This window comes from Jaculus jaculus, chromosome 6 (assembly GCF_020740685.1).
Source record: "Jaculus jaculus isolate mJacJac1 chromosome 6, mJacJac1.mat.Y.cur, whole genome shotgun sequence".
In the NCBI taxonomy this organism is placed as follows: Eukaryota; Metazoa; Chordata; class Mammalia; order Rodentia; family Dipodidae; genus Jaculus; species Jaculus jaculus.
Window position 1 is genome coordinate 46,804,700 of NC_059107.1, and position 13,887 is coordinate 46,818,586.

At 40.3% G+C, this 13,887-nt stretch overlaps 1 protein-coding gene across 3 annotated transcripts in view; it reads left to right on the forward strand.

The window, feature by feature from the left end:
• Suclg1 (succinate-CoA ligase GDP/ADP-forming subunit alpha) overlaps positions 1–13,887 on the forward strand; it is a 44,090-nt gene that overhangs the window by 17,699 nt on the left and 12,504 nt on the right. For all 3 annotated transcript variants that reach the window (XM_045153059.1, XM_004660534.3, XM_045153058.1), the window contains one exon: positions 11,212–11,328. In XM_045153059.1, coding sequence (XP_045008994.1) covers positions 11,212–11,328 — 117 coding nt within the window. The remainder of the gene's footprint in view (positions 1–11,211; positions 11,329–13,887) is intronic.

The following is a 13,887-nucleotide window of genomic DNA, read 5'->3' on the forward strand; positions in this document are numbered from 1 at the left end:
GCTGGAGCCGCTGAAGTTGCTGCCGAACTCTGCTCCTGCTTGGGTCCCGCTGTCAGCCCAAGTTGGCGTGGCCGTGTCCCGGGCCGCTGCTGTGTTCGCTGGAGCTGGGTTCAGGCATTGGGGGAGGAGAGGGAGCTGCGGCTGCTCTGGATCTCTCGCTGCTCCACGTGTTCTTCTACCTCGCGGTCTTCTCCTCCGCTGCTCGCTGCCGCTCTCCCCTCACGTTTCCCGAGTTGTGGAGAGCGCGGTGTGAGAGGAAAATCCCGTACCTGGCTTTTCCTGCGGCTCGAGCCGAGAGTCTGGCGGCTTTCTGCTGCGCCTCGGCTGCGGCGGTTGGCCTAGCTGCCGGAGCTGCTTTTCCCGCCTGTGTAGGCTCTGGATGCTCTATAACTCTTCTACTTCTCTGCTGCCGCCTCAATTTCCTATACACCTCACTTTTTAGTAAAAGTGTGTATTTTGCTGAGTTTTTTTGGTCTTTTTCCCCCCTAGGCAGCTTTGGCGTGGTACCTACGCCGCCATCTTAACCAGAAGTCTTTTTGATATATTCTTGCATTCTGTTTGTCAATATTTTGTTGAGAATTTTTGCATCTATTTTCATGAGGGAGATTGGTCTATAACTTTCTTTTTTTAAAAATTTTATTTTATTAATTTATTTGCAAGCAGAGAGGGAGAGAAATAGAGAGAGAATGGGCATGCAGGGCCTCTAGCCACTGCAAATGAACTCCAGATGCATGTGCTCCTTGTGCATCTGGCTTGCATGGGTCCTGGAGAATCGAACCTGGATCCTTTGGCTTTGCAGGCAGATACCTTATCTGCTAAGCCATTTCTCCAGCCCTCACTACAGTTCTTTAATAATTACCTAGAATTTCTGTATAACTTTTTTTTCACAATTTTTATTAACATTTCCCATGATTATAAAAAATATCCCATGGTAATACCCCCCTCCACTTTCCCCTTTGAAATTCCATTCTCCATCATATCCCCTCCCCATCTCACTCAGTCTTTCTTTTATTTTGATGTCATCATTTTTTCCTCCTCTTATGTTGGTCTTGTGTAGGTAGTGTCAAGCACAGTGAGATCATGGATACGCAGGCCATTTGTGTCCGGAGGAGCATGTTGTAAGGAGTCCTACCCATCCTTTGGCTCTTACATTCTTACCGCTACCTCGTCCACATTAGACCCTGAGCCTTGGAAGGTGTGATGGAGATGTTCCTCAGTACTCCAGTCACTTCTTTCCAGCACTATGATACTTTCTGAGTCGTCCCAAGGTCACTGCCATTTGAAAAGAGAAGATTCTCTACCCAAAGTGAGAGTAGCGTTAATATAAGGGTATAAATACTAAGAGAAGTGCTTACTGGGCAGTTTGATAAGCATAGTATATACACTTATCCAGACATCAGCAGATGTTACACCCCTAGGGCTCATGACTACCGCTGTTTTAAGTTTTCAGTATGAGGGATATATTCCCCCCCCCATGGTGCAGGCCTCCAGTCCAATTGGAGGGCTGGCCAATTATAAGGCTTGCAGTGTCCACTGTTGAGTATCTTCACTGGTGGTATCTCTTTCTTCCATAACTTTCTTTTTTTGTTCTGTCTTTGCCTGGTTTTGGTATCAGGCTGATGCTGGGTTTGTAAAAGGAGTTTGGTAGAATTCCTTCCTTTCCTATTTTATGGAAAAATTTGAGAAACATTGGTGTTAGTTCTTCCATGAAGGTCTGATAAAATTCACTAGTGAATACATCTGGCCTGGAGTCTTTTTGGGTGGAAGACTTTTTATAACTGCTTGTTATAGGTCTATTTAAGTAGTTTATCTCATCTTGATTTAGTTTTCGTAGGTCATAGGAATCAAGGAAATCATTTATTTCAAATTTTCAAATTTAGAGGCATATATATTCTTAAAGTATATCCTTATGATTTTCTGAATTTCTTTGGTATCTGTTGTAATGGTGCCTTTTTCATCTGTAATTTTATTAAATTTTGTCTCTTCTCTCTTTCTTCTGGTTAGATTTGCTGAGGGTTTATCAATCTCGTTTATCTTTTCAAAGAACCAACTCTTTGTTTCATTGATTCTTTAAATTTTTGTTTTGGTTTCTATTTCATTATTTCTGCCTTAGTCTTTATTATTTCTTCCCATCTACTAATTTTTGGTTTTCCTTGTTCTTCTTTTTCTAAGGCCTTATGGTGAGGCATTAAATTGTTTACTTGTGAGCTCTCTAATATAGGTTCTTAGCGCTAGAAATGTTCCTCTTACAACTGCCTTTGCTGTGTCCCAAAGGTTTTGGTGTGTTGTGTTCTTATCATCATTTGATTCTATGATTTATTGATTTCCTTTTTTATTTCTTTCATGACCCATTCATCATTCAATAGTGTACTGTTTAGTCTCTATGAATTTGTATATGCTCTGTAGTTTTTCTTGTTGCTGATTTGTAGTTTAATCCTAATGTGGTCAGATAGAGCACAAGGGTTTATTTCAGTTTTCCTGTGTTTGTTAAGATTTGCTTTGTGTCTTAATATACAGTCTATTTTAGTGGATGTCCTATGTGCTGCTGAAAAGAATGTATATTCTCTAGCTTATGGGTGGAATGCTCTGTAGATATCTGTTAGGTCCATTTGTTCCATGACATCATTTAATCCAGATGTCTATATATTTATTTTTTGCCGGAATGACCTGTCAGTTGATGAGAGTGGGGTGTTGAAGTCACTCACTACAATTGTGTTGGCATTATCTGTATCTTTAAGTCTAATAGTGTTTGTTTGATTAAATTGGGAGCTCCTATTTTAGGTGCATATATGTTTAGGATTGTAATGTCCTCCTGTTAGAATGTTCCTTTATCTTTCCTCACTAATGTTGGTTTGAAGTCTGTCCTGTCAGATATTAGGATAGCAACCCCTGCTTGTTTCCTAGGCCCATTTGCTTGAAACACCATTTTCCATCCTTTCACCCAGTGTCTATTTTTTACTGAGAGTTGAATTTCCTGGAGGCAACAAATAGCAGGATCCTGCCTTTTAATCCAGTCTGCAAGCCTGTGTCTTTTGGTTGGGGCATTGAGGCCATTGTTTTTAAGAGTTATTATTGATAGGTTTGTATTTATTCTCTCTATTCCTTTTATTTTATATAGTACTTCCTTTTTTTCCCCTTTACTCACTTGTTTTAACTGTTAATTTGGATATGGTTTATTATTTTTTTTCCTGTTTCCTCTTACATGTGCTTTGCTTTCTCTTCAGGGTGAAGGTTTCCTTCATGTATTTTCTGTAGAGGTGGCTTAGTTGTCATAAATTCCTTGAGCCTGTTTTTGTTGTGGAATGTCTTTATTTCTCCATAAACTTGGACAGATAGCTTTGCAGGATAAAGTAATCTTGGTTGACAGTTGTTATCTTTCAGAACTTGGAAAACATTATTCCCAGCCCTTCTGGCTTTTAGAGTTTGTGTTGAGTAATCTGCAGTTATTCTGATGGGCTTGTCTTTATAGGTGATTTGCTTTTTCTCTCTAACTGCTTTCAATATATTTTCTGTGGTATGTGTGTTTAGTAGTTTAATTATAACATGGCGAGGAGAGATTCTTTCCAGTTTTTGTCTGTTTGGTGTTATAAAAGCTTCCTGTATCCTTATAGGCATGTCTTTCCCAACTTGGGAAAATTTTCTTCTATAATTTGGTTGAAAATGTCTACTATGCCTTTAGAATGAAATTCTTCTACTATACCCTGAACTCTTATGTTTGATCTTTTCATAGTGTCCCGAATATCTTGAAATTCCCATTCATACCTTCCTATTAGCTTGTATTTCTCTTTGTTGGACTGTATTAGGTCTGCCACCTTGTCTTCTAGTTTAGATATTCTGTTCTCTCCTTCATCCATTCTACTGGTGAGACTTTCTACAGAGCTTTTTATTTGACTTCCTGTGTTTTTCATTGCTAGTATTTCTGCCTGGTTTTTCAGTATTTCTATTTCCTTACTCATGTCTTGTAATGACCTCCTTATTTCATTATGCTGGTTTCAAGAGTTTTTTTTCTTCTTTGATTCCTTTGAGTATAGATAAAATCATTTTTTTGAAATGTTTGTCATGCATTTCATCTAAAACAGTTTCATTGTGGGTCATTTCTAATGGATTTATAATTTTTGGTGGGACTGTATTGCCTTGGTTCTTTGTGTTTCTTGTATTATAGCATCTTTTGCATCCTAAGTTGATTTAATGCTTGGGTTTTCTGCTTATCTGCAGTGTTCTTAGATGTGGAGATCTAACTTCATATATATATATATATATATATATATATGATATATATATATATATATACACACACACACACACACACACACATACATACATACATACATACATACATACACACACACACACACACACACACACACACCCCTTCAGGATATGAGTTTAAGGTGCCAAGTGTAGCCCAATCCAACCACAGAAGTAATTCTAGGTGGTGAGTTTGCCTACTATTCAAGTATTCTAGTGGGATGCATGGAACAATTTACTGGCAAATTTTAAACTCAACTGAGCTACATCTATATTCAATAAAAAGTAGCACAGAGTATGCAAGTGTGGGGATTAAAACAAAACAGATAACCTTATGAAGTCAACATTCCTAAAGGTGTCTGTTGTTCTACACCCTTAATCCTGTCAGTTGGGAGGTTGAGAATTCTGTTCTGAATTGGGTTCCAGGTCAACTGGGATCTGAATAAGATCCCAGAAGATGACAGAAGCAATAGATAAAGGCCCTATAAATGAGAAAGCACAAAAGTCCTTAATAGTCAACCCCCAAATATAGTTAAATTAATAATGGTAAAGCCAACCAAGAATATGTAACCCATAACCTGCCCTGACATGGAAGAGAGAGATTAGCACTTCCAGTGTAGGCCGGTGTACCTGGTTTTTGTCAGTTGGCCTCGTTGCTTTTTGGGGTGGCTTCCCATCTCAATAATGCTGAGTGCCCACCTTGATCCTCTGTGTTGTGCTCTGTAGCTGGTGCTCTGATCAGCTGTGCGGATGCCCTGTTGCTGGGGCCTGAATGGGTTCTCTGGAGTTTTGTGGTTCTGATGGTTGTGGGGTGGGAGAGTGCAGGAAGCTGGAGCTGTACTGGAACTGCTCCGCTGGCCCCACCTGTATCCCTTTCAGCAGCTCCTAGCTGATCTCTGTGGTCTCCCCTTCAGGTTTCTTGACTTTGCAAGGAGGGTGATCAGGTTGGAAAATCCCATTTGGTCTCTGCTTCTGCAGCTCAGCAGTGGGCCAGGCAGGTGTGCAGATCACATGGATCGGGCCACAAGCGCCTGGCAGGATTCTGGCAGTTCTCCTTTCTGATGGATCTTGGTCTCTCCTGCTCCTTCATTGTAGTTAAGAAAAGCCTACTACACCTTCACTTTTCAGAAGAAGAGTATATTTTGCTGTGGTTTTGCTTAAAACCCTTGTTAGGCTGGTTTGGTATGGCTCCTACGCCACCATCTTACCTGGAACCTCCTGGCACATGCTTTTTTCAGATGAAAAATACTAGTACCTGAGTTTTCTTTCTGAGGAATTGAGCATTTCCTTTGAAGTTCTGAAAAAGCTGTAAGATTGTGTTTCTCAGTGAAGAGAAGATTCTAGAGAGGAGAGTGGAGTTTCTATGCTTTTGTAATTTATTCCTGTGGTCTCTTTCTCTTTATTTTTATTTATGTATTTATTTTGGTTTTTCAAGGTAGGGTCTTGCGTTAGTCCAGGCTGACCTGGAATTCATTATGTAGTCTCAGGGTGGCCTCAAACTCATGGCGATCCTCCTACTTCTGCCTCCTGAGTGCTGGGATTAAAGGCGTGCACCACCACGCCTGTCTTCTTTCTCTTTATTTTTACAAACACTATTTATATAATCATTACATACTTTATATTGTACAGCTCTGTGTGTGTGTGTGTGCTTGTATTTTTTTATATAGTACAAATTGCTATAGAACTATGTTCCAATAAAATATAATTTAGAGAAACAGTTGGTGACAAATCTCACTGATTACAGTTTGTCAAACCTTAATCTAGAGAGTGGTGTGATGTAGCAGGTATTTTGTAAATAAAACTTTCTCATAGAAGTAATTTCACAAATATAAACTATACATTCTAGGGAGAATAGATTTTCCTCTAAGAGTGGAAGTGCATCCTACCATATCCTTCTGTATTGCAATTATATTCAGTCTATTTTAGTAATATAAATAGTATTGGCATGTAATCAAATGCTTGACTAACCCAAATATCTCATTTATGATTTTTTTCCTATTTGTGAAGCTGTATGTGATCCTTTAACATTTTAACCTATGGTTTTTATTTTTATTTTTTTGTAAAAACTCTTGTCTGTGGTACAAGCAATATTTGCAACTGACTGCCTAAATCCTTCAATCTGATGTTGGTATTTGAATCTTGGTTACCTTCTACTAAACTGCTTCTCATTCACTTTCTTTGTTTTTGCTTTTTACGTAATTGACAGCCTGTCTTACATTTGTTGACTTAGATTCTGTCATGGAGGTGATGATAAGGTCTGAAATTTAGGGCTTACCTCCATGGAAACTTGCATTTTGTCATAGTAATTATTTCTTGGTGACACATTGTTCCTATCCCACATGAAATGAGAGATGTTTGTATTATAAGTAGATCCCAGCAGTATACCCTCAGGTTTCTTTTACTACCTTTTATGAATTGCTAAAATTGCTCCTGTTTTAAGCTGTGTACTGGCTGCTGATAAAACAAAAAATAAGGTCAAGGTTGTTTTGAATGGAAATGTTCTCTGTTTTGCAGCACATTAGGAATAAAAAAAAGAATTGGTTCACTTGAATTTACCTGATAGTGTAGCCTTGGCCAGTGCTTTTTCAGCTGTATAGGGAGGAGCAGCTGGGGAGATTGCTTTAAAGCTAATTGTACTTTGTAAAATACAGTGACAATGCTGTGCTTACTAACAGTTCCTTTTAAATTAGATTGTATTGTTCCTTTGTTCTTTTTCTCCTTTCTTCTTCACTCCCCACACTCCCTTTTGGGTCATTTTCTTTTTTCTTTCATTTTGCTCTTATGTCATGTAAGTAAACAAGTCTGCAGGCCATACATGTTACTTAAAGAAGCACAGTTAACAGGAGGAAACACTAACCTGTGGTTCTTTCTAAAACTTGTCATTAGCTTTAAACCAGACACATTATATGCTTGATCCCAAGTTTTCTACTTTGAAAGGAAATTTAATATTTCTGAAGGCCTGTTTATATTTTGTCTTAATTAATAAATAGTTGGTTCAGCAGTTTTATGTCCCTGTAGAATAATCATATTTTTCACCAACTGTTGAGTGCCAGTTTTATGTAATGTGTTTGATTATTGCCATATTGCAGTGAACAGTTTCCTTCTTTCAAAATTATCTTCATGGGATCTGCCTTGTAGGGGGGAGGAGGAAATACATTATTAAAGTTCACGAGTAAATTATATTAGAAAGTATAATTGCTGTGGAAAAACAAATCAGGAAAGGGAAGAGTGTATATATTGCACGTGGGATTGTGTGCTTATAATGGGAAAAGAAGCTTTTGTATCAGTTGGTCAGGGAAGGTTTGACTCTGAGTTAAGATGTGAAGGAGACATTAAAGTGAATCACAAAGCACAGCAAAGCCATCAGGCAGGGATGTGGAAGCTGCAAGGTAAAAGTGGCTGGAGAGAAGTAAGCAACTGGATAACAGTAAATTAGAGGTAGTAGGCATGAAGGTCTGATGTGAAGAGACAAGGTTGCATGTTAACTCATAGCCTTGTATCAGGAGTTTGTCTTTCATCAAGTAAGGTGGAAAAGGATTGGAGGATCTGAGCAGTGAAGCAATGCAATCTTCCTTAAGTTTTACAGGATCACTCTGGCTACAGAGAACAAATTCAAAGTGAGGTCAGTAATGTTCCAGGACTGAACTGACTTAGTCCAAGGCAGTAGCCAGCAAAATATGGGAGAGAAATTGTTAATTGTTTTGAATTAAGATTAGTAAGACTTATGAATGAATTTGATATGGGATAGAAGAGAGATAATCATCTAGTATGGTATTATGTTTTTGTTCTGTATATATCTGTAAGAGTGACATTGTCATTAACTGAGATGGGATAGATTGAGAGGGGAGTGAGGAACTGAGTTTGAGGTGTATTAAGTCTAAGATGCGAACAATTTCTCTTAAGTGGTGATGTTAGGTGGGCAGGTGACTGAGTAGGTTGGCTAGGTGTGTGGGGTGTATATGTATGGTCAGGATTACAATATAGGTGTTATTGCCATGATAAAGTAAGGATGGCAACACCTGTCACACACATTTAGATGGAAATGAGAAAAAAAGAAAAAGAGGAAAGCTAGAGGAAGCAGACTTTCAGAAGCTAATGAAAAAAATATAAACATACACACACACACACACACACACACACACATAATATTGTTGTTGTTGTTAAAAGTGGGTGGTGGTACAGTTTCCTTCTTGTTGCTGGTATAAAACACCTGACCAAAAGTAGCTCTCTGGTTTATATTGGCTTACAGCTTCAATGGAAAGCTTCACAATGGCAGGAAAAGGATGGTTCTAGAGTGGAGGCTGAGCATCAATCCCTGCCACAGCAGGTGGAAAACAGCAGGGAGAGAGTGAAGTGAACCCTGGCAAGGAGAAGCTGACTATAACATTCCTAAGCCCACCCCAGGAACACACCACCTCTAGCAAGGCTCTACCTTTCCAGTTGCCACCAGCTGTAAATCAGGCAGTCAAAACATCTGAGTTTATGGGGAACATCTGATTTAGACTACCACGTTCCATACCTAGTCCCCATAGACTCATGACCATTTCAAGATGTATAAATAGAATTCAGTCCAACTTTAAAAGTTCTTGCTTTTTTTTTTAATCAATCCCAGTGATTGCAAGTCCAAGGTCTCATCTGACACTCAAGACAGAAACTTTAAGCCTGTAAAATTAAGTACACATAAAGGTGAAGAATAAATGACCAACTCTGCAAAAGGTAGCATTGGGAATAGCAAGGCAAGATCCAAATCAAGCAGGATAAGTATCAAATTCGGCAGTTCCCATGTTCAGCAGCTGGAACCTCTGCTTTCTAGAGTTCCAATTCCACTGTCCACCTGGACTGCTCAAAGCCCAGGGAGAACTCCATCCTGAGCCAGCAGCTCTCCTTGGCAGCCATCCCACAGTCCTGGCATCTCCAAAGTCCTGGAGTCCCCACTGCAACCTATGGCTTATCCATGCCATGGCTTTCCAGGCCCTCCACACAGAACTTAAGTAATCCAGGGTCACATTGCCCAATGGCTAGTCCCCATCACAAAACAAAAACTAAAACAAAACACCGGCTATGGTGTTGCATGTCTTTAGTCCCAGCACTCGGGAGACAGAGGTAGGAGGATCACTGTGAGTTCAAGACCACACTGAGAATTCATAGTGACTTCCAGATCATCCTGAGCTAGAGTGAAACCCTACCTTGAAAACCCAACCAACCAAACAACAACAAAAAACAAACAAACAAACAAAACCTTGCAAGTCCAAAGACCCTTTATTATACTTCCATATTGCTTTGTGGCCTACCAAATTTGTTAATCCAATGGAGAATAAAGCTGGTTTTGAAGAGCCAGTGTAAAACAACTGGCCTAATTTTAGTGCTGGTAATCTCAAATAATTGCAGCTGAACTGGGCTGCTGTCTCCTGCCTGAAACTTTCATTTCTTTCTGTGTCATATCCTCCTGCTCAGACCAGTCCATTTCTTCTAAACTCAACCCTGCTTTCAGGACAAGGGCCAAACAGTGCTAGACTCTCACAGATTGCTCTTCTAGCCAGTCCAGACAATGTCCTTTCTTTCCCTGATAAGCCAAGCCTACATAGTCTATAGTTGTTTTTGTACTTAGGTCTTTCAAATTCACTAGAATGGTCCACCGGACTCTGATCAAGGCTTCAGATCCTTCACAATACTCCTAGAAATAAATTCCAAAAGATCAAAAGCCACATAGTCATGTTTCTATCAGCAGTGACCCCTCTCCTCTGAGACCAGTTGTTGGGACAAAACCCCTGATCAACAGCAGCTGATGGGAAGAAAGGGCTTATTTTAGCTTACAGTTTTGAGGGGAAGCTTCATGATGGCAGGGAAGGGCTGGTCCTAGAGCAGAGGCTGGACATCACTTCCTGCCACAGCATGTGGAAAACAGCAGTGAGACAGCGAACAGAGCTCTGGTAATGGAGAGGTGGCTATAATCCCTTAAATCCATCCTTAACAACACACCTCCAGAAGGCCCTACCAGCTGGGAACCAAGTATTCATAGCACATGAACTTATGGGTGGGGGCATGTGATTTGAACTACCACAGATGGGTGTGAAGTAAGGGTGTGGTACTGGCATTCAGTGGGAAGAGATGGGATCTATTAAAGGTCCTGTACAGTGTACTGTGTCAAAACTGCCAGCTATGCTGTGGGTAAGGAAGGGGAGTGAGTGAATAGGGAAATACAGAATGTGGGCTGGGCATTTTAAAGACTCATCCAGTGACTGATCCTTAGTTTCAAGTGAGACCAGTTAGTACCATTTCCTGTTTTCTCTAGTAATTGACTGGCTGTACATGTACAGTTTTCATGTTGGTGGAAAATTAGATTGAGGGGGCTGGAGAGGTAGCTCAGCAGTTAAAGTCACTTGCTTACAGAGCCTGATGGCCTGGGTTTGATTCCCCAGTTCCCATGTAAAGCCAGATGCACAAAGTGGCACATACATTTGGAGTTCATTTTTAGTACCAGGATGTCCTAGCATGCCTATTTACTCTCTCTTTCTTTCTCACTGATTGTAAGTAGTTAAAAATATTTTTAAAAAAGAAAATTGGATTGATAAAACTTGTGGTTTTGCCATATGTAAATTTGAAGTGAGAGAGCCAAGGGTGTTGGGTGAGTATGGACCCTCTGGGATTTGAAGTTGGGTAGAGTGGAATGAGGACTCATGGGAATGAAGGCTTGTGATGTTCTTTGACTAAGCAGTAGGTTGTTTCTGAGTGCCAGGCAAGCTTGGAAACTGCATATAAAAAGACTTAATGAATGGCTCCTTTGGCTATGCAGAGGCAGCTTTGCTCTAAGGCTGACAGCTATGCCTAATAAGTGGACAAGAACGCTGGATGTATGTTACTGCCTGGGACTAGATAACATGTTTGTTTTCCTTTCCTAAGTTGCTTCTTTGTAGCTTCCCAGCCTACTTTTTCTCATGTGTGTCCTGTGCCTTTGCTCCTCAGGGCACTTTTCATAGCCAGCAGGCATTGGAATATGGCACCAAACTTGTTGGAGGAACCACGCCAGGAAAAGGAGGCATGACGCACCTTGGATTACCGGTCTTTGATTCTGTGAAGGAGGTAACTAATGGTACCTGAGCTTGACAAGAAAAGAGAAGCAGGGGAAAGGCAAGCATTGTTTGGGTAGAGTTCTTCATCATGTTCTTTTTCAGAAGATCATTTGAGAACATCTGACTGTCCAGTACCCTAAAGAAACTTGAAATGTGATAAAAACAAGTCTATGATTTTTATTGTAGACTTGTGTGGCGTTTGATTCCGGTGTCCCCCATAAACTTAGCTATTCTGAATGCTAGTTCTCCAGCTGATGACACTTTGGGAATTAAAGCCTCCTGGGGACAATGCATTGTTGGGGGTGGGCTTTATGGGTATTCTAGCCAATTTCCCCTTGCCAGTGTTTGACACACTGCCCTGTTGCTGTTGTCCATTTAATGTTTGCTAGCAGGTGAGGTCCACTCTCTGCTCAAGCCATTGCTTTCCCTGCCATCATGGAACTTCCGCTTGAGTCTGTAAGCCAAAAAAATCCCTCCTGTCCCACAAGCTGCTCTTGGTTGAGTGTCTGCCAGGAATGCAAACCTGACTGCAACAACTTGTATCACCTGTTAAGGAAAGAAATTCAGTGGCCTGACTTCTGTCTGGCTTTTCACTCTTTGTTTACTGTTTTTTTTTTTTTCCAGAATGGTGACAGTGCAGAAGCAAGCAGCCACCCTGTTGTGAGTGTGGACTATGAGGCAGACACTGTGCTAGGTGCTTCAAGCACATTGTCTTCATCAGGCCTCACCACAGCCCTCTGAAGCAGGCACTCTTACCCTCATTCTGAAGCCAGAAATGTTGCCAGTGTAGAGGCCTGCCTGAGGTCTTATAGCTGATACATGATAGAAATAGACTGGCTCAGTGTAGTGTGGTCTTGTGTGAGCAGACTGCGGTGTAGAATTAGGCCGACAGACCACACAGGAAGTTCTCCACCAAATTATGGATTTTTTTTTTTTTTTTCGAGGTAGGGTCTCACTCTGATCCAGGTTGATCTGGAATTCACTATGTACTCTTAGGGTGTCCTCGAACTCACAGCAATCCTAGCTCTGCCTCCTGAGTGCTGGGCAAGACATATGCCACCACACCTGGCATGGATTGCTTTAAAAATGATTTTGCGTGTGTGTATGTGTACTTGTACATGTGCTTGTGTGGGTGTGTGTAGCTCAGATTTATTTGAATGTTTTTCTCAATGACTTTTACCTCATTAAAAAAATATTTTAGCTAGGCATGGTGGTGCACACCTTTAGTCCCAGCACTGGGAGGCAGAGGTAGGAGGATCACCATGAGTTTGAGGCTACCTTGAGACTGCATAGTGAAATTCAGGTTCAACTGGACTACAGTGAGAGCCTACCTTGAAAAAAATAATATCTTAAAATAAATATATAAATTTATTTGCAGGAGAAAGAGAAATTGACAGAGAGAGAAAGAGAGAGAGAGAGGAGAGAGACAGAGATAGAGAGAGTCACAGAGAATGTTGCACCAAGGTCTCTAGCCACTGCAAACAAACTTTAGATGCATGTGCCACCTTGTGCATCTGGCTTTATATGGGTAGTGAGGAATTAAACCTGAGTCCTTTGGTTTTGCAGGCAAATACCTCACTAAGCTATCACTCCAGACCTCTACCTTATTTTTTTGAGGCCGGGCTTCTCACTGAACCCAGACTCTACCCATTTGGCTAGCCTTGCTAGCCAGCTTGCCCTGGGGGTCCATTCATCTCACCCTACTAAGCACTGGGGTTACAAGTATGCACCATGTTCCCAGTATTTATATGCTCTCTTTGGCTCCAAACTCAGGTGCTTTTACCTGTCATTACCCACCCACTTAAAATAATGTTTTAATGTTTAAAGTTGGGGTGGAGGCTATGGCTGAGTGATTAAAGATGCTCCTGGTAGTCTGCTGGCCCAGTTCAATTCCCAATCCACCTACATAAAGCTAGATAACACTGGAGGCAAAAAGTGAAGTGTCTGGTGTTCCTTTGCAGTGGTCCTGGTATGCCACCCCCACATACTCATGCAAAGAAGATTTAAAGAATAAAAATAAAGTTAAACTGTAGGTTTTGTCATAAAAATATGTACTTATAAAATTCACATTTTTTGAGGGTAAAGTTAAATTTTAGTGTTTTCCAAATCTTAGATTTCCTTCTTTAAGCTCAAGTTTTTCCATCCGCTTTGTATACCTAACATGAACTTGTACCAAAAAAAGTAGTATTTAATATAAACAATAAGATATATTATTTGGGTATTTAATAAAAAACTTAGGAAATAAAATTACTCTTAGTAAGTTCTGTCTTTCCCATCTTTGTAAGCATATTTTACAGGTATATCTTAAGAGTATTGAAGTTTTTAAAATATAAATTTACAGGGCTAGAGAGAAGGCTTAGTGGTTAAGAACCATTCCAATCCTCCAGATCCCACTATAGGCAGATACAACAGTGATACAAGCATGCAATACCATGCATGTCCACAAGGGAGTGCATGCCCCTGGTGTTTGTTTACAGTGGCTGAAAGGCCCTGTCATGCCCATTCTCTCTCTCTCTAAAAAGTAAAATGAAATAAAATAAAATACAAATTTACAGACCTAGTTTTTTCC